At 33.9% G+C, this 22,667-nt stretch overlaps 1 protein-coding gene across 5 annotated transcripts in view; it reads right to left on the bottom strand.

Moving 5' to 3' along the window:
• Nucleotides 1-22,667, bottom strand: part of TASP1 (taspase 1) — a 315,002-nt gene that overhangs the window by 152,302 nt on the left and 140,033 nt on the right. For 3 of the 5 annotated variants that reach the window (XM_072634475.1, XM_072634474.1, XM_072634478.1), the window contains one exon: nt 1,787-1,906. The exons of the other annotated variants lie outside the window; for them this stretch is intronic. In XM_072634475.1, the coding sequence (XP_072490576.1) occupies nt 1,787-1,906 (120 nt within the window). The remainder of the gene's footprint in view (nt 1-1,786; nt 1,907-22,667) is intronic. 5 annotated transcript variants of the gene reach the window in all.

Raw genomic sequence — 22,667 nt, forward strand, 5'->3', positions numbered from 1 at the left:
CACTCTCCTGTTGCTCTTCAGTCACTCACTCATGTCTGACTTTTCATGAACAATACTGTCCATGGGGTTTTCCTGGCAAAGATACTGGAGTGTTTTGCAATTTCCTTTTCCATGGCATTAAGGAAAACAGAAATTAAGTGACTTGCCTAGGGTCACACAACTAGTAAGCATCTGAAGGCAGATTTGAACTCAAGTCTCCCTGACTCCAAACCCAGCGGTGCTCCATCCATTGCTCCAACCAGCAACTGTCATCGTCTATATCCCCCCAAATTTCTCTTTTCTAAGTTAAATATCCCTAAAACTTTTAACAAATTCTCATGCTGATTGATCTCCAGTCTCTTTGCCATTGTAATTGCCCTCCTACAGATGCTTTCTACCTCATCAATATCTTCTTTAAAATGTCACTGCTAGCTCTTTTCTGGTGGCAAAGAATTAGAATGTCCATCAATTGGGAAATGGCTGAACAAGTTGTGATATATGATTGTAATGGAATACTATCGTGCTCTAAGAAATGATGAGCAGGATATGCTCTCAGAATAACCTGAAAAGACATACTTGAACTAATACAACATGAAACGAACAGAACCAGGAAAATATTGTACACAGTAATAGCAATGATCAACTGTGAATAACTAAGCTATTCTCAGCAATACAATGATCCAAGATAACTCTGAAAGACTTGGGATGAAAAATGCTATCCATTCCCAGAGAAAGAATTGATGGAATTGAATATAGATGGAAGCATACTTTTAAAAATACCATATTTTTCTTAGGATTTGTTTGTATCTATGTTTTCTTTCACAACATGACTAACATGGAAATGTTTTGCATGACTACACATGTATAATCTATATCAAACTGTCTTTTCAATGAGGGGGACAGGGAGAGAGGGAAAGAATTTGGAATTCAAAATTTTAAAAAACATTGTTAAAAACTACTTTTACATGTAATTAGAGTAAAATAAAATAATAAATAATTTTAAATGTATTGCTAGATTCAGATATATAAGTATATCTATCATTTAACCAATCTTGTCTGAGGTCTATAGAAAGTCTTTGGGATATATTACAGAGAACCAGGTCACAGAAATACTATCAATAAAAGACATAATTTTATAAAATATCAGAATTATTATTACATAATATTAACATATTTATATGTTGATTAAACATATATGTTGTTGTATAACTGTATTTGTTCACCGAAATTATTCTCTTAGCCTGGATTAATATGATTAACATATCATGGGGAAGATGCTGCTTCTCATGCCAAATTCTAAGCCAGAGGCTCATAACCTGAGGTCTATGAACTTTACAAAAACATATGTACTTGGATAATTGTATTTCAGTGTCACATAATTCAATGTGTTTTATTTTATATATTTCACATGCTGAAAAAAGGACTATACATTTCACCAAACTTCCAAAGAGAACTATGACATTAAAAAGGTTAAGACAACTTCTCCTCATTTTTCCCTATTACACCATGCTGTCTCTCTAATCCCATAATAGCACTGGCTATACACATAATTCAAATGAATCTGATACCTGTTGGTCAAATAACTATTCCAAGGCATTGTATGGGAAGATATTCTGGAAAGTACAAAGAAATATAATGCATAATCTATTCCATCACAGAATTTAGTCTGTATATATGCACTGGATAAATGCTGAAGAACTTGAAAAATTTTTTACATATGGATCTATTAATTTTTTTAAAAAATATAAGCAGGTAAATTTCAGGTCCATATTTGTAATACTTGTTTGAAATTTGTATAATCAATTACCTGACCAACTCTCCCAGGATGTTTCAAAGCTAGACCTCCACTGGAGACAGCAGCAGCAACATTTCCTTCTTGATCAACAACTACTGCACCAACTGTATCCAAAGTTCCTGAGTCATTTTCCTGCATAATACCCAAATATCAAACAAAGTAATAAAATAATTTAACACATTAGTTCATAATACTATAAAAATATTTTTTAAATGTTCACTAACAAAGTTAAAAGTAACCCATAAAAATAACATTTAGCAACTTCCTAAAGTTAACATATATTTTAAAGACGGTATTTAAATATACTATAAGTGAAACATGAAAACTATCCAATAAATTAGTTACATTTAAATGTTTAATTTTTCTCAGCTGAAAAGAACATTAGCTTTACCATTAGAGAGTAATTTGAAAAACAGTTCACAGAGATTACAATACAATAGCATAATAAGGTGCAAGGAACAATGATTTTGGGATCACTATTCATATTCTGTCTTTGCCATTTTACTACCTGTGTAGACTTGGTCAAATTATTTTATGTCTCCAGGTCTCAGTTTTCTCATTTATAAAATGTAATGGAGGAGTTTGACTAGATAACTTCTAACTAATTTTCCAGTTCTATAGCTCTGAACCATTATTGTGTTCCTATGATCTCAGTTATTGGTGTAGTTAATTAAAATTAAGGATAATTAATATATTGTAACAAAATGCAATAATAATGCAACAAACTGCAAAGAAAACCTGAACTTTAACTTAACTGAATTTTCCATTTAACTGAGGTGAAACTGTATGATTTAAGGAACATCCTAAATAACATGCTATAATACTAAAATTGTTTCAGGTATACAAAATTTTATGTCTCAGTTATATACTAATGGAGATCAAACATACTATCAATCTTTACACCAGGAGAATGATTTTGGTAAAGAGAGCCTATTATAGAATCTTCCCACCACTTTTTAGCAGATAGTTGGAACTGTTCTTTTATCACTGACAAAACAACCTCCAAATCTTCAGTCAGGCAGTGAGGCCATCAATGAATATCAACACACTTTGAAAAAACTCTACAAAAATAAAAGTTATAAGTAACTTTAGTGGCTTTAGATAAGTAATAGTAAGTCTAGAGAGAAAAATAAAAATCCTTCCCTAAAACTTCAGAGGGAGAAAGGAGAAAATTTTAAAAGTCCTTGAAAAGGTAAGCATTTCTAAAATAAAAGCTTTACTAAATACATAAAGAGAGATAGTTTACTTCTTAAAAACAAGGGGTAGAGATAGTATTGCTAAAGTAATAAAGCTTCAAGATACAAGGATAAAAATATAAATCTTGTGTGTTCCCTGACCCACTCCAAAACAGTTAATATTAACTAAGTAAAAGACTGAGGGCAGTCAGTTGGTATACTCATAGATAAATATCAGTGGTCCTGGGACAAACACAGAAGAAAATGATTAACAAATCAAAGAAAATGGAACAAGCAATTACTAAACCAAAAGATTACATGAGGTACTGGGTAACCTTAAGAACTGCTAGGTCTTCCTTCACATCACTAAAAGATGATTGCTCCTTCTGATTTTTCTCCCATAAACTACAGCTATTAGGTACTCAGAACAAACATAGATTGGATCAATTCATCCATTTAGTAATTTTCATAATCTGTTTCTGTGCCCAAGTTAAAATTGGTTGATCCATGTAGTCATATAAATCCAAGCCTAAAATATGATGAGAAACATAACTTTCTAGTACTGAATTTGTAGTTCCAGACTAAGAGAATAATTTGGGTGAATAAAGATAGTTATACAATCTTCATTTCATTTTCTAGCCAGTACTAGAGATTGCTCACTTATTATTCATAAAATTAATTTTTGCTTTCATTAAGAAATGTACTCAGGTTGAAGCATAAGAAAGTTCCATCAGCAAAGTTAACATTATGGCCCAGAAACTATTTGTGTAGATGAGTAACGTTTCTAGAACTAGCTTTTTGAGACATGCCTTCTTTGATATTCTAGGAAGTAATATCTGAATCTGTATCCTAGTGTTTCCCATTTTAAAGGGATTACAATTATGTTTAAGGGGTTCACACTAAAATTTTTTAATGACACCTTAAACAATAAATAATTGCAAAACACTATGAATATTACATTAAATTACCTTGAGGATTCAACACTCCTTTTTGTTGTCATTCATGAAAGAATTTTGAAGAAAAAAACATTGGGAACCATCAACTATCATCTCATTGTCTAGATAAATATAAGTTTATCCTTTGGTTTTTTCATAGGTACAACCTTCTTTTGAATACAGAATTCCCTATGCATCCTTACTGGCTGAGTTTCATTTTTCATTATCTTCATGGTACAGAACATTATGATGTGTCATGCTCTATACACCTAAGCCATTTCATCATCATGCAATGACTTTTCTGACAAGACATAAACCAAGATAAAAATTTTATCACTAAAAAAAAAATCACAGGACTATGAGCTTAGAGTATGAAAGGATCTTAGAAATCAAATTCTAATTCCCCCTCTCCTCCTCCATATGGTAGAGGAGGAAACAGTCATTGAAATATTAAGTGAATTGCCAAGGTCATATAGGTAGTGACAGAGGCAGATTCTGAAGCCATACCCAATATATCCAGATTGAAAGCTCTTTCTGGTGCACCACAACAACAACAACACTCCCTCTTGGATGAGACAACTTCAGGACTACATGCAATTACTATTTTAAAAAATAAAAGTGCATCAATAAAAATGGATTGGACAATTATGAATTTACTGTAATTCTGTGCTAGGAGATAAAAGAGGCAGAGAAATGATTTTAAGGAATAATACCGTTCCAAATTAAGCTAAACTATTCAAGTGTCTGAAATGCCTGCGCAAATCAAGAAAATTTCATAAATATTCAACAAATATTTCATAGATTCATTGCAAAGCAAATCTAAGAATGAACAAGTAATATTTAAATAAACATTTTTATGAAGTGCAAAGAAATGAAAGAAATAACAACATTGACATTTGAGTGAAAAGAATTCCAAAAAGCTTGTTTGTATGAGCATGAAAGCATGAAAGTTGAAAGTTGAAAATATGCAGTAAATTTTTACTATATAAAGAGTCTATTCAAATTTTATACAGTGTAAACAGAAAAAGTTCACATACCACATATAAAAATTAGCCATACACATACTTCATATTGCCTGAGACTGGATGGCAAATGCATGAACCTCTAGTTATTTTTGACAGTGATCATGTGCTCAACTTCACATTTTGAGGAAATATAAGTTATAAATGAAACCTTTTTTCTTAAAAACACTCTCATGAAAAGAACGCTGAAATGGAAACTAAGAAACTCTCAAGTTTTTTCTTTTCCCCTAGATCTGTCACTAATTTTCCCTGTGACTCTGGCTAAATTACTTAATCTCTCTTAGCCTGCATCTTTACCTTTGAACTAGAGATTGAAGTTGACCCTTCCAACCTCTCTGGATAGATGAAATGAAGCAATGTGTAAGAATTAAACATACAACCAGTCCCTCCACTACCTTTCTTCTCACTCCCTTTCTTGACTCTCTGCAGTCTACTTGCTGATTCAAGATTCGACTGAAACAGCTCTTTCCAGAGTTACCAATGACTTCTCAAATGTCAAATCTAATGGTGTTTTCTCAAATTTTTTTGACCTTTCTACAGCCTCTGACACTATCAATCACCCTCTTCTCCTTGACATTCTCTTCTCTCTAGGTTTTCATGATCCTGCTTTCTCTTGTTTCTCTTTCAACCTGTCTGACCACTCTTTCTCAGTCTCCTTTGCTAGATCTTCATCTGGGCTGTTTACTATGAGAAAGGCTTTATCATAAGCCCTCTTTTTTTCTTCTCTCTCCATACTATATCACTTAGTGATCTCATCAGCTCCCATGGATTTATTTATTTCTCTGAAGAGGATTCTTGCTTTATCTTGAACTGGATGTTCTGCAGACATTTTAAATTTAGTGTACAAAACTGAACTAGTTATATTTTCCCAAAAACTTTCCTCTCATCCTAACTTATCAAATACTGTTGAGGGTTCCACAATCCTCAGAGTCACCTAGGCTTTCAACCTAGGTTTCATCTTCAAATCCTCACTCTCATACTCCATTTCCAATTAGTTGTCAAGTCCTTTCACCTCTCCACTCCCAACAGCTCTTACATACATCCCTTTCTCTTCTTTGACACTTTCCTTTAGTCCCTTATCATCTTGTGCCCGGACTATTTCAATAGTCTTCTTGTTGATCTCACTGCCTCAAGTCTCTCCCCACTCCAGTTTATCTCCTATTCAGCTGTCAAGTAGATCATTTTAAAGTGAAGGACTGAGCATGTCATTCCCTCCACTCAATAAACTCCAGTGGCTCCCTAGTATATCTCCAGGATCATCTGTTTGGTTTTTGAAGTCCTTCACATTCTGACCATTCCTGTCTTTCTAGTCCTCATACATCTCTGTTCCCTCCACCTGTTCTGTGATCTAATGGCACTAACTTCCTTGATGTTTCTCAAACTAGACACTCCATACCCTGATTCTGTGCATCTTCATTGGCTGTGCTTTATGACTGGAATTTTCTCCCTTATTATTTCCACCTTGGTTTCCTTTACTTCCTTCAGATCCCAGGTAAAATCCTACAGTCTTCAAGAAGCTTTTCCTAATCCCCCTTAATGCTAGTGCCTTCCCTCTAGATGATCTCCAATTTGTAACATCTATATTTTGTTGTTACATAATTGTTTGCATATTGTCTCCACTATTACACTAGGAGCTCCATGAGAATGGGGACTATTTTTTCCTTTTGTTGTATCCAAAGCACTCAGGAGAATGACTTTGTAGAATTGTCTTGTACACACACAGACACACACCCCTGATTAATTTGACTTCCCTTGACTGTATCCTAGAAGTTTACCTAAAGTAACTATTTACTTAACAGCAACGTAACTCCTTAGCTTCACAAGTCTCAAAGTAGCACAGAGATTATCTAAATGCCAAGGTGATGTAATAAGAACAACTTAACCCATTGCAACTCAGTGTAAAAGTAAATGTTATGATAAATTTCGGGTGATACTATATATAATGATTGCAAACAACAAACGGTGAAAGCTCATCATGGTTAGGACTTCACAATTATTTGTATAAGCTCCCATTAGAGAACACTGGTCACAAGCACTGTTAAATCACCTTTGAAGTCCCAATATATAACCTTTTGGAATTACATATCCTAAGTATTTATCTATATAGGAGATCCAACTTTATTTCCCAATCTCTTCCACAAATTGGCTCTGTGAAATTCAGCAAGAGTACTCTCACAGGATACTCTATCTTCTGACTGCATTTTCACTGACTGTACCCTATACCTGGAATGCTCTTCCTCCTCACCTCCATTTCCTGTCCTCCCTGGGTTTCTTCATGGTTTAGCTAAATTTTTATTTTCTCAAAAACTTTTCTCTAGGGATCCCTTAATAATTGTTCTTCCAATATGAGGATTATCTCCAATTTACTTGTGTATATCTTATTTACACTGTTGTTTTCATGTTCTCCTTCCTAAAAGACTGTGACCTTCTTGAGAAAAAGGACTAGTTGTTTTGTTTTGTTTTGCTTTTGGCTTTCATTATATTCCCAGTAATTAGCAAAGTACTTGGCACATAGTAGGCACTTAATAAATGTTTGCTAATTTGGCCTGAATAGATATCTGTCTAAACTGAATTTGAACCAAATGACTTTTCAGTTTTCTCTGAAGTTCTGCTCAAAACCTCAAACCTTCCTTCAATAAATTACAGTCATGGACTTATCAAACACTGTGGTACATTAAAAAATTTGTTTCTGGTTCTTATCTAATATGGCTGGAGTAAAGAAGATGAGTTCAAATACTACATCAGAGAGTTACTACCTGAGTGAATACAAGGTAATTCACTTACTACCAATTTCCACAAAAATAAAATTAGAACTACCTATCTTAGAGGATTGCTATAAGAACAAAAGAGACAACCTACATGCACTTTGCAAACCTTAAAGTGTTATATAAAAAATTAGTTACTGTTACTGCTAACCTTCATCAAATAATTGACAAATTCTACTTTATATTGTACTCTGAAGTCTTATGACATTAAATCTTCTTATTTCAGATGTATTCTTCAATATTTCCCTTAAGATTCTACATGTTTTTTAATTCCAAATAAATTTGGTCACTAATTTATCTAGACCTATGAAGTATACCCTTAAGTAACTTGACTGGTAGGACATCATATGTCTTTTCAAAAATCAGTCTAAGCTGATTTTAAAATCTCTAAGCTGCTTAGTAAATTTCCTTTGTATCCATAATGATTTCTATATATACCACTATTTCCTTCTTAAAAGAATAATTTGGGAGTGGAGCCAAGATGGCAGAGTAGAAAGACGCATATACTCTAGAGCTTCCCCCACAGCCCACAAAATACCTGTAAAAAATGACTCTCAATGAATTCTAGAGCAGCAGAAGCCACAGAACAACAAAGTGAAAGAGGTTTTCAGCCAAGTATAACCTAGAAGGCCAATAGGAAAGGTCTATCTCACTGGACGCTGAGCTAAGCAGAGCCCAGTCCTGGCCCTGCGGTACGAGGAGAAACAGGCCTCCAGGGCAGAATTCCCAGCAGGGAGGGTCCCAGATCTCTCAACCCACAAGCTAAAAAGAAAGCTCCAAAGGTCAGTGTGGGAGGGCTCCCCCAGCTGGGCAAGAGGGAACAGGGTTCCCACAGCACTGGCCCCAGGTGGTGGCGGAGGTGACGGCAGCAGCAGGAGGTGGCGGCAGCAGCAGGAGGTGGCCTAGGGAGCAATCTGGGTCCATTGTCCAGGCAATTCAGTTTAAAGCCTAGGGCAGAATTGAGCAGCTGATCTAAATCTCAGCACTCAGAGGTGGCCCCACCCCACCTGAAGCCCCAGGGGGAATTGAGCAGCTGATTTGAATATCAGCCTTGTGCTGGGGAGAGGAGAAGCAGTAGGACTTTCCTTTTGACAAAGGATTCAGAAGTCAAGTAACTGGTTGGGAAAATGCCCAAAAAAGGGGAAAAAATAAGACAGAGAAGGTTACTTTCTTGGTGAACAGATATCTTCTCCCATCCTTTCTGATGAGGAAGAACAATGCTTACCATCAGGGAAAGACATAGAAGTCAAGGCTTCTGTATCCCAAACATCCAAAATAAATATTCAGTGGGCTCAGGCCATGGAAGAGCTCAAAAACGATTTTGAAAATCAGGTTAGAGAGGTGGAGGAAAACTGGGAAGAGAAATGAGAGAGATGCAAGAAAAGCATGAAAAGCAGGTCAACACCTTGCTAAAGGAGACCCAAAAAAATGCTGAAGAAAATAACACCTTTGAAAATAGGCTAACTCAAGTGGCAAAAGAGGTTCAAAAAGCCAATGAGGAGAAGAATGCTTTAAAAAGCAGAATTAGCCAAATGGAAAAGGAGGTTCAAAAGCTCACTGAAGAAAATAGTTCTTTCAAAATTAGAATGGAACAGATGGAGGCTAATGACTTATGAGAAACCAAGAAATCACAAAACAAAACCAAAAGAATGAAAAAATGGAAGAGAATGTGAAATATCTCATGGGAAAAACAACTGACCTAGAAAAGAGATCCTGGAGAGACAATTTAAAAATTATGGGACTACCTGAAAGCCATGATCAAAAAAATAGCCTAGACATCATTTTTCAAGAAATTATCAAGGAAAGCTGCCCTGATATTCTAGAACCAGAGGGCAAAATAAGTATTCAAGGAATCCACAGATCACCACCTGAAACAGATCCAAAAAGAGAAACTCCTAGGAACATTGTGGCCAAATTCCAGAGTTCTCTGGTCAAGGAGAAAATATTGCAAGCAGCTAGAAAGAAACAATTCAAGTATTGTGGAAATACAATCAGGATAACACAAGATCTAGCAGCTTCTACATTAAGGGATTGAAGGGCGTGGAATAGGATATTCCAGAAGTCAAAGGAACTAGGACTAAAACCAAGAATCATCTACCCAGCAAAACTGAGTATAATACTTCAGGGGAAAAAAATGGTCTTTCAATGAAACTGGGGACTTTCAAGCACTCTTGATGAAAAGACCAGAGCTGAAAAGAAAATTTGACTTTCAAACACAAGAATGAAGAGAAGCATGAAAAGGTAAACAGCAAAGAGAACTCTTAAGGGACTTGCTGAAGTTGAACTGTTTACATTCCTACATGGAAAGACAATATTTGTAACTCTTGAAACTTTTCAGTATCTGGGTAGTTGGTGGGATTACACACACACACACACACACACACACACAGCACAGAGAGCACAGAGTGAATTGAATAGGATGGGATCATATCTTAAAAAAATGAAATTAAGTGGTGGGAGAGAAATATATTGGGAGGAGAAAGGGAGAAATGGAATGGGGCAAATTATCTCTCAGAAAAGAGGCAAGCAAAAGACTCATTAGTGGAGGGATAAAGAGGGGAGGTGAGAGAAAACATGAAGTTTACACTCATCACATTCGACTAAAGGAAGGAATAAAATGCACACTCATTTTGGTATGAAAACCTATCTTACAATACAGGAAAGTGGGGGAGAAAGGGATAAGCAGGGTTGGGGAGATGGTGGAAGGGAAGGCAATGGGAGGAGGGAGCAATTAGAAGTCAACACTCTTGGGGAGGGACAGGATCAAAAGAGAGAGTAGAAGCAATGGGGGGCAGGATAGGATGGAGGGAAATATAGTTAGTCTTATACAACACTATCATGGAAGTCATTTGCAAAACTACACAGATATGGCCTATATTGAATTTCTTGCCTTCCCAAAGGGAATGGGTGGGGAGGGAGGGATGAAGAGAAGTTGGAACTCAAAGTTTTAGGAACAACTGTCAAGTACTGTTCTTGCTACTAGGAAATAAGAAATACAGGTAATGGGGTATAGAAAGTTATCTGGCCCTACAGGACAAAAGAGAAGATGGGGACAAGGGAAGGGAGGGATGATAGAAGAGAGATCAGATTGGTGATAGGGGCAATTAGAATGCTCGGTGTTTTGGGGTGTGGGAGGGGACAAATGGGGAGAAAATTTGGAACCCAAAATTTTGTGAAAATGAATGTTAAAAGTTAAATAAATAAATTAAAAATATATATCCCCTAAAAAATAAATAAATAAATAAATGAAATTTCAGGGCACCTGGTAGGCATTCCCAGTTCTCCTTTCATTCTTTTTCAAATCACTTCAATTCCACCCTTATGTTTGTTGCCATTTCCACCCAAAAAAACAGTTCCTCCTTATCAGTGAGAACTTATTTCAGAATAAGAGTTTCCCTTGTAGGTTCTTCTACTTTGTGAAGGATAAAATTATCATTGGCAAGTTGAGAAATTATTGACTGTACTACTTTGAGCAGAAAACGAGTCACAGTACATGTCTAAATAATTGAAGTCCCTAATTTTTACTTTTTTCTGTTGGCCATGATAGGCTTGTGATTAATTTCCCAAACTCTAGAACCTCCCTCCCCCCATTTCATCTTTCTCTACACGTGGTCTATATTATAAAAGTAATATTGCTTCTTTTTCTTCCTCCAATCTTCATGCAAATGATCTCTACATCACATTTCTCTCCTCTGAAAAAAATATTCAAGAATTTCCTGAAATAAATATATCTTTTTAATATAAAATGTTGCTCTCCCATCACTCCCTTTACTTATTGGTTTCTTTGGATAAACTATGCTTTGCTTGGTACCATGCTTCAGTCCTAGTTTTTATCTCATCAAGTCTCTGTGGCACTTTCATTTGTTTTTCTATGGCCAACAGCTAGTACAATTACTGACACATAGTAGGTGCTTAATAAATGTTTCTTGAAGTGAATCCATTACCTGTGAGGTTGAATTCTCCTCCTAACTTAGGAAGGAAGGAAGAAAGAATGGAAGGATTTAAGTGCCTAGTATGTGCCAGGCGCTGTACTAAGTGCTTTATAAATATCTCATTTTATCCTTACAACAGCTCTGGGAGTTGCTATTATGAGAAAACTGAGTCAGACAGAGGTAAATGATTTACTCAGGATCACACAATTAGTGAATGGCTAAGAGTGGATTTGAACTCAGTTGTTTCTGATCCCAGGCCCAGTGCTCCATTCATTGCTCTACCAGCTGCCTGTATAGCTGTGTCAGATACATCTGACATCATAGGTTTTAATACTGGCAATTTGGTGGGGGAGACAGAAAGGGAGATTTTGCTTCCTGTATACTTCTGAGTGACTACACTGTTATTCTTCCTATACTAGAAAAATTATCACTAGTCTAAAGCTTGGTGGATATTCAAGTCCATTTCTCCTTACTTTTCATTTTAAAGATAAATTTTTCATTTTAAGATAGTATATAATAATTACAAGAAGTAGGTAGCAGTCATTATATTTGAAATGTCCTAGTAGTCTCTGCCACATCTTAGAAACATGTCCTGGCAAAACAGCAGAGGTCTCCTATTACTATCAGATTAAAAAAAAATAGATTCCTCAATACTTTTCAGCAAGAAGTCACCAATGACCACTACTTGTATTCTTTTGTCCTCCACTATACTGTCACTCATTTAATAGCACAAGTGCCTTTATAACATTATTCCTTCAAGTACAAGAGCTCCCTTTTCTTCTCCAGGAAAAGAATTTTATTTATTTCTTATTTCCAAGTGTGCAGTGGTCATTCTTCTTCCCTTTTTTCTCTAGGTAATATCCCTCAACTCTCCCACCTTTAGATGAGGATCAGGTTTTCTGTTCAGCTTTTCTTCCTTCTTTGTCCTCACAAGAAAGCGCCTTATGTATTTAAAAACAGCACTTCATTCTCTTTGATGAGCTTTGATGAATTCCCAAGAGCCTCTTTTATCTTTTCTCCTAGAAGGAAGTCAAACCTGAACTTTTGGTGAAGATAAGAATCACTTGTCCATGGCAGGAAAAATAATATTGTGCAGTAAATACAGGTTACTGTAAAATTCTCCCTGTTCTGCATATTTACAGGAAAATTGAAATCCTCAATCTTTGTCTTTCTAACTAATGGTAACAATGGAGAATTGCTATGGCAAACCATTCTGTATTTTCAAATCTAGCATTGGCACACTCATTTTTGCCTCCTTAGTCCCTAAAAACCTTGACTGCTCTATTCCCTGCTCTTACCATATCTTACCATAATCTCTTACTATGTCTTAACCAACTCCTCTTCAAATTCTTTTACTCCAGCTCAAGTTGTTTTCCCAACTCCTTTTCCTCCTCCAGTCTTGCACGTTAATATGTGAGCTCATTGCTAACTGGATAAGGATCTCATCACATTTATGGTAACAACAGTCAAATTAAAGTTCATAGTCAAAAATCAGTTCTTCATATACTTTGACCCATTTTCTGCCACTGTTTCTGCAGATACAGGAGGGAGAAATAAAGAACCAAGAGTTGTTTTAAAAGGGTTTTTGTTGTTGTTGTTGTGCTATGGATTACAAGGTCAAAATATTAATCACCAAGTGGCCACACTATTAACGATGACCTTCTCCATACACAATTGGGCTGGTCTTTGGAAAAAAGGTCCAAGCTATTGCTGGTCAATGCTCACATCTTTTCCATCATAATACAACATGACAGAAAGTATTTACTCTGGCATAAGTCTTTGAGATTCTTGCATTATTTCCACACTACAATGAAGCATCAAAATAAAGTGTGGTCAAGTTTTGCCTGATCATCCACAAAGGAAAAAGCAAGTGGATGAAAAAGTCTGTCATCTAGATTATGACATGTATTGGATGTAAAACTTACAGTTTATCCAATAGACTGCAGACAACTAAGCACAGAGTTGAATACTGGGAGAAGAGTGAGCTGGATTGCCTTTGGGAAAGTGCCATGTTCCTTTAATGACGCCATGTTTCCCATGGAAACAAAGGCCCATGTTTTTTATAATAACTTTCAACTATTTGTATTGTGGAGCAGTGGACAATGAATACAAGTCTCCAAAAAATTAAAAATTAATGTGGTACGGAGGGCAACAGAGGTATGAATAGGTCACAAAAGACAATGAATGGAGAACTACAAAGGACAGGAATAAAAGATGTAAAAGACAACATTTGTGAGAAAAAGAGAAGACAGGCTGGTCATGTGGTTAGAGATAATAAGAGGAAAGTCAGAGTATCTCAAAAGTATCATCACAATGTGGAGGGAGGAAGGCCTCCAGAATTGCCAGTGAGTGAACCCTTGTTGTGATCAGCCTATGAAGTATGCCAGTGAGCATACAACTTAACAGTGAGAAGGTTAGGAGACTTGCCTAGGGTCACAGAGTATGTTTTAGAAGAGGACTTGAACTGATATCTTCCTCACTCCAATGCTGGCTATCTAGCACTATGTACCTCTCAATATTAACTTCTGTTTATTAATGGATATGCTAATATTTCTTGAGGACTGTAAAAGGATGTGGCTGCTTCTTAAAATTTGAGAACTACTTCATGATTTTTCTATTACTGATTTTTCGGAGTATTTATCCAAGATCTAATTTATGTCACCTTTTTTTGTATGAAGAAAATAAAGTTTTTTCTTCCCTCCCTAAGTAGCAGACCCAAAAAGAGATCTTACAGGATAACTAAGACACTTAAAACCAGTGTGTTGATGGGCAAACCACTGACTTAAGAGCATATTTTTTCAATGGATGGATATACTCAGGGTATAGTACACAATAACAAGCTCAAATTCAACACGACACAAAATTAACAGATGAAAAATGTATTTCAGTTTGGTTCCAACTGGAGCTCAAAAAAGTGAATTTATTACCAAAATTCTTTAGAATATCTGTCATCTTTATATCACTAAATATTCATTACTTTTGTCTTTCAACTTAATGTTTCAAAATATCTTCCAACATACCAGCCCTCAATATATCTTTCCTCTCATTTATGGTAAAATATGTTTGTAAGCAAAAAAAAAGGGGGGGGGCATGCTAAGAATCAGAAAATTTGGGGATCAACTATAAACACTAATTTAACTCCTCATATGCTAAACATGAGATTTTTATCCAATATCCAAAGGGTTGGTATATTATTATATTTAGTATCAATGCATGCATTATCGCTTTAATGGAAATAAGAAAATATATTTAGTAGAAACTAAATAGAAAGGTAGCTTACAAAATGTCCTTGAGAATATCAGCAAAAAAAAGAAAAAAGAAGTTCAGATCATGGGATCTCAAATGGTAAAGAGAGCTCTGAGGCCATCTAATATAAACCGTAACTGACCAAGAATTGTGAAAAATATTCAGGTTTCGCTAAAAGACCTGCAATGAAAAGAAAGCTACCACTTTCTAGAGTGTGCCTCATTTCATTTTTTGATAGCTTTAATCATACAAAGGCAAGAATGCAAGTAAGTGTACCCAGGTGCATTGTTTTGGTATATTTTTAAAGAAATACAGTAAGTTCAAAGGGTATGTTTGCCACAGTCTATATCTGTGAACATTTCTCTGAAAATTGAACTGACTCTAGACCTACTGTTCTAAGAATTGAGAGTCATAACAGGTTTTTTACTTGCAATCTTAAATCACCCACGAGGTTTATGTTGTCTGGGTAACACTGATCTAAAGGACTTTTAGACTATTTGCTTCACATATTGAGGCAAATGTACTTTATTACAACTTCAAAAGTTCTAGACTGCAGTGGCTCTAGAATGGTCCCTGAGCTAAAATGACTTGGAGCTAGACAAGAGGGTTGGAAGGAAATACCCTGATCGCAACTGGAATTGACCAAGAAGGTGATCAAGTACTACTTTTGCTGTGTGCCCCAAAGTAACAAGAAACAGTAATTCATGGGATTTTGATCATTTTGCATTGCAATGTCCATGATAAGCATAAGAAGAATAATTATTATAAAAACAACTGTAGTTTATATAGCAACATATGTCACAGAGAAAGAAGACAGAGAATTTCTATTAAGAACTTAAAATCCTTCAAATCAGGTCGAAGTATACTTTGATACTCAAGAGATATAAATATAGAAATAGACATAAAGGAGGAAGGCAAAAATACTTTGGAACATAAGTTTCAATATTAAGAAATGAAGAAATGGGACCAAAAGCTCACAAAACACTAAGCAACTTAATATCAACTTTCTTCAAGAAAAGAACTACAATAGATTTGGGGGGAGAAATGCACAACTGCAGCACATTACATATAATGCAAGATTACTTTTCAATGTATTGATTGACTTTGCTAGTAAAAGAATTTTTCTCTCTTCTTCCTTTTTCTGTTTTAAAAATTATTTGTTATGATGGTCTATGGTTCTCCAGGAGGGATAATAAGAAGAATATAGGGAGAAATCTAGGTAATGGGAAAAAAAAAATAAAAGCTTATCAATAAAAATCTTTTTAAAAAAAAAAAGCTGAACATTTCAACAAGATGATCTCTCAGACAGCTCTAAGATGGTATTAACTTTAGGAAAATGTATAAAATAACACATGCACACCCAACATGACCTAATAAATGAACAAAGGACCATACCTCTCCTATTATTCAGACATGCTTTCAACATCTCATAAAATTTTTTCAAAAACTAACATCATTTACCATCTCTTCCAAGAATACTTCTTATATACCTTTCTCATTTCAGATACCAATTCTCATTTCATATGAAAGTCTTCCCCAAATTTTACTATTTTTACATTTGAAGAATTAGCTCCTTACAAATTTGAACTGAGTTTTAGGAAAAAAAAAAAACAACCAGGGTCCCAAAGATCTACCATGGCAGAGAGGTGGGGTATTTACCAGGACAAAAAATTGCATACAATGAAAGGCAGTCCCAATACTGCATATTTTTGCATAACTGTTTTTATTTTTCATAAGATAGAATCTAGAGAGGGTTGGGTTAAAAAAGACTGTGATATAAATAAAATACTGATAAATCATATTTTAAAAGAATGAAATTAGTTATTTCCCAATATTCATTACCAAGGAAACAAAAAAAATTCTTTTGAAGCCTTTTTTTTAATTCATTCTTGTCCTTGCAATTAAAGAAGTTAATGTTCAAACTCATTTCTCTGACAGAATGCTCCTTTAATCATGATCTTCCATCCATTCCAAATTAAGCAGCCACACAAACTAAAACTTTGAAAACACCCACTGATATTTTTTACGACTTTCATTTGTCTAAAGAAATTACAAAACCATAGTCATCAAATTAACTTTTTCTTCCTATATTTTTTCACAACCTTGATTTTTAATTTACATTAAGTAGGCTCATTGTGATATCTCTTCACCTACATCAATGTTATTGAGCTAAAAAAAAAACAACACATTTTTATTTAAAGAAAATTAAAATTATAAATATAAAATATTTGGTCACATATCAACTTCCACTGTCTCTTATCTACTTGTTATTGAGTCTACCTCTCTTAGGTACTCTATCAAAAATCCATTAGTAATGTATTCTGGATCATAGGATACAAAGGTATCAGAGAGTAGGTTAAATAACAATTAAATCAAACAGCAAGAGTATGTTTTAAAAATTAAACATTTTTTTTTAAACTTAGTTACTCAACGGCTTATTTCAAGAACACCTGAACATGGTCTGGACCTCTCACCTTTCTTTCTTTAGAGGACAAAGTTTACCTTCCTTTAACAAAATTATGATTTTTATTTTAAAAACAAGAATTCAACTTGTCTTTGAACTAAGAATCTTACAGCAGTAGAATAAAACAGATAATGGACTAGAGTAGAATTAAAGTAATCTGAATTGTACTCCTGCCATTATTTAATTTGTGAACATGTCCCTAAACATATGTCCCAAATTTTTCCACCTGAAGTTGAAAAATGTCTGGGTCAGGGACTTTGAGAGACTTTCAAAGGACTTTGTAAAGAAAAATAATATACATGAGATTTTAAATGCTCTATTAAAAATCACTATATTGCGACAATAACAATGCTATGTAGACAAAGCAAAAACAATTTATAGCTGAATTAAAACACAGAAGACAACAAAAGGAAAAGAAAAAATCTATCCAATTATTTCTCTTTTTATTACTGCCTAACTAAATATATATTAGGGAATATATACCCATTACAGGAAATTATCAAAGAACTGCAAGTGGTCAGTGAATATGAGTTTAGAGTTGAATGTAATACATTTTAGTGGCATATTCCTTCATAGGAGGGACACTACCTTATTTTTGTGTCTGCAGCATTCCCTATACCCAAGACCACAATTGGATCATAGGGGGTGTTTGATAAGTTCTCAATGAATTCAAATGAATACAGTAATTTTACATATAGCGAATACTCTGGAAGGATCTAGTTTCATTATAACTGACATTTTGAGTACGTCACTACTAAATCAAACTAAGCCAATATTCCAAATACTTGATGGTCTTCTCTTTCCAAACAAATTTTTGGAAACTAAAACATGTTGCTTTAAAATAGAATGTTTATGGTGCCTCCTCCACAGAAACTGATACCTATAAGATATCATAATATGGAGACAAATTTTGTTTTAAAAAGCTGTGCTAGCTATGCCAGTGAATCACATTCTCTACCAGAGGCTACCATGCTGCAAAGGCATCAAACATGGCACTGGCAATAAACTATATTTTACATATTTCACTGTCCCAAAACCAGGTGAGCTAAATATAGAGGTTCATCACCAGTAGCAAAGCCACTAGGTGGTAAGTTCTTTGACTATGTAAGCCATGAAAAACAAACAAACAAAAAAAAACAGATAAAATAACCCTCTGTTATGTAGGAAACCCTTCTATGTCTGTCCTGATATAAGGTAATGAAAAATGGGACAGAGGGTGCCAAGAACCACACAGTTTTTAGATGATCTATGCTTTAGATGATCTATAATTTAGTTGTTGGTATTCTAGTTGGGAGGCACTTGTGGAATGACTAGTGATTAGAAACAAAAGGAAAAAAAAGATAGTTTCAAAGTTGCAAACCTGGGTGACAGAGCGAAAACCCAGAGAAAAAAGAGTGAACTTAAAATGAGTCTAATTAAAAACTTAGAGAAAAAATGTTATGACAACAAGGACTACAAATTTTGTTGAAAGAAATGAAGCAAGAGACAAAATGAAATAGCTAGGAAGGAATGAATGGCAAGAACTAACACCTTAAAACAGATGCTGGAAAACCACTTCCAAGAACTAAATGCCTTCAAAATTAAAATAAGGAAAACAAAAATTGACTAAATGGAAAGACTGAAGTAAAATCATAAAACTGAAAAATTACAATATAAGAAATATAATATGAAAAGGAATTGATCTGAAAAATAAGTCAAAAGATCAGCAAAGAATATGACCACCACATTTCAAGAAATGATAAATGAAAATTTCCCAGAACTTAGGACAAAAGAGCAAAGTGAACATAGAAAGACTCCAGAGGGCAAAGTAAAAATAGAAAGAGTCCATCCCTGCAAGAAACATCAAAATGAAAACTGTTACAAATATCATAATCAAAATCCAGAAATGCCACCTGTAAGAAAATATGTAAGTCAAATAGTAAGGGTCACAAAAGATTTGACAGCTGCCACCATAAGAGAGCCTGAAAGACCAATATTACAAAATATGAAATACCAAGAACAATGTATCTAGCAAAACAAAATATAAACCTAAATGGGGGAAAAGAACTTTCAATGAAAAGGAGGATTTGTAAGCATTCCTCATGAAAAGGACAAAACTCTGAGTAGAAACACTGAAAAATAAATGCAGGTGTAAAGAGAAACATAGAAAGGTATACGACACACACACACATATATTATATGTGTCTAATGACAATGGAATATGTGGGGATGGATTTTTAACATAAAAGTAGAAGTATTAAGAAACAAATGTCTTCTAAGAATTGTAATATCTTTAAGTCATAGAATATGGTAAAAGTCTTATAACTAGTTTCTTTATTTGTTTTAGTGACCTCAGGACTACATGAGTGAAGAATAGGGAGGAAGGGAAGGGAAATAATTATCGTATAACAAAGGTGCATAAGATAAAGAGTATTTTGTCATGGAGGAAGGGTTGGGGAGGTATGTACATTCCATAAATTTCAATTTTAAGTGAATGGGAAAAGTAAAACCAACACAATAATACATATTTTCCACCTCACACCTATAAATACATAGTAATCTTAGTACAAAAAAATATTAAAGGAATTAATAGAGGACAAAAATAAGGGAGGGAAATGGAGAATGTTAAGTTGGGGGAAGGGTAGATAAGGTAATCATCAGAAGTAAAACAAACTCAAATGTAAGAGGGACAAACATAAAGGGGGATCAAAAGGAAAGGAAGAAAAAAGGTATTTAGGGTGGATGGGACAGAGAGAAGAGAAGAGGTACAAGAGAGAAGAAATAAGCTCTTTCATTTATAGATCACAAATGTCAGTGAAGCTTCCTGTCTTTTATTAGTATGTCTTCTTCTTATTTGTGCAGAGGAAGTTGGGAAAAAAGTACAGGAGGACAAATTAGAGGAAAATATAAAATTAACAATGAAAACTGTGAACATGAATGCGAAGCATGCACCCATAAAACAGAAGAGGATAGCAGAAAAAAAAAAATCTGACAACATTTTGTCTATGAGATATATTTGAAAAATAATGATTCCCACAGAGTTAAAATGTGAGGTAAGAACAACATTTATTTTGAACTAAAAAAAAAAAAGTTAAGTTTGTAATTCTGGATTTAGATAAAGCAATAATAGGCACAAAAAAGGAAGAACCAGACTTTGTGCTTAAAGGCACCTTAGATAATGAGTCAGTATAAATACTTAATACATATGCACCTAAAAGTTTAGCATCTAAAAACTTAAAGGAAAATTTAACAGGGAGAAATAGCAAATTTAGAACATGGGTGAATTCAGATACCTCCTTTCAGACCCACAGAAATCTAATGAAAAGATAAAGAAAGAAAGTTAGTAAATGAAATGAACTTTAGAATAATTAAAGATACATCTCTGGCAATTGCTGAAGAAGAATAGAAAGAAACATATACATTTAAACTGTACAACTTATTTCTACAAAAATTAATTATATTAGAACATAAAAACTCCATCAAAATATATGAAATCAGAAATGCTAAACATATAATCACAATGCAATAAAAATATTATTCAATAATGGGTCATAATGGGGAAATAAACAGTAATTAGAAACTAAATAGCTTAAAAACTGATATGTTAAAAATAAATTATAGAAACAATAGAATACTTCAAAGAAAATTATAATAATGAGAGTATAACAAAACATATGGGATGCAGCTAAAGCAATTCTTAGATAAAATTTTATATCTATAAACAAGGAGTTTGCCTTGCTTTCATCAAAAAAAGAGAAAAGGAACAAATTAATGAATTAGGTACACAACTTTAAAAAAATTGAATTATCACCAATAAAACTCCAACTAAGCAACAAAGAAGTTATGAAAATTAAAAGCAAAGAGACCACCAAACTGATAAATATAGGAGCTGAGTAAAAAAAAACTAGAAGAGATGAAGAGTTGGCTAGCCATTTTTTAAGAGTTAAAAACCCATTCTATCAAATATTTCATAATATTCATAGTTAAAGAAGAAATTAATGTAAGCTATCAGAAACTATTTTGCCAATTTTATGCTAACATAATTGATAATTTAGATGAAATAGACACTCGTAAAATGCAACAAAAGAAGATATTAAATAATCTAATATGTCAAAAATGTGACTAAAGCCATAAATAAAATCTCAAAGGCAAAAAAAAATCCTCCAGAACTAGAAGGTTTACAGGCAAATTTTATAAAACATTCAAAGATAAAAAAGATTTAAATAATAAGTAAAGTGTTTACTATTTTAAGAAAAGAAAGTACCTTCTGATCTCTATGATACAAATATTTACTTGATATATAACCAGCAAGAAAGAGACACAACAGGAAAATAAAATTAGAAACCAATATCTCTAATAAATATTTACACAAAACTTAAAATATACTGTTAATAAAGAGACCACAATAACATAGCAGAAAGGATACATGGTATAAGCAGATCCGATTTATATCTGAAGTTCAGAACTGGTTTAGCATAAGGAAGAACATAAATATAATAAATGATGTCAATAGCACAAATAAAACTCTCATGATCATATCAATAAATGCTTAAAAGGATGTTGACAAAATCCAACAATTTTTATTAAAACTTATGGAAAGCATAGAACTTTAATATGTAAAATCAAGAACAAAAGGAGAAAAGTTAGAGATAAGGCAATTATTCTCATCATCCCTACAACAATTTAACATGCTGCTAGAAGTATGAACAATAACACTAAGACAAGAAAGAGAAACTGAAGGAACAAGCACATTCAAAGAGGAAACAAAAGTATCATTGTTTGCAGGTGATAAGATGATTTATTTGGAAACCTTAAACAATCAAGTAATATTAACTGCAATAATAAATTCAGCAAAATTGAACAATATGAATATTACATGCCATCAGCATTCCTGCAGATTACCCACAATCCCTCAAAAGGAAGAGATGACAAAATTACAACCAAAATAACTATAAAAGGTGCAGAATGATTGGGAGGGACTATATGAATCCAACTACAAAACACTCTTTGTAGAAAAAGACAAACCTAAAAAATTAAAGAAACATGGGTATATCAAGGCAATATAATAAAAATGATAATATTACCTAAATTAATATACTTATTTGGTGATAAACCAAATATTTTACAGAACTAGAAAAAATGAAATTCATATAGAGAAAAAAGGCCATGACTATCAAGGAAAATAATGAAAAAAAGAGTGAGAAGGAAGGGGATCAGTACCAGATGTCAAATTATACTATAAAGGAGTGATTATTAAAATGATTTAGTAGTGGTTTAGAAAAAGAGAGAGAGGTTGCTCAGTAAGACAGATTAGGTATGCAGAAGCAAAGTAAAAGCACCAAGAGGGTCAGAAAAATGTAAAGATCCTCATTTAC

Source organism: Notamacropus eugenii, chromosome 1 (genome assembly GCF_028372415.1).
Source record: "Notamacropus eugenii isolate mMacEug1 chromosome 1, mMacEug1.pri_v2, whole genome shotgun sequence".
Lineage (NCBI taxonomy): Eukaryota > Metazoa > Chordata > Mammalia > Diprotodontia > Macropodidae > Notamacropus > Notamacropus eugenii.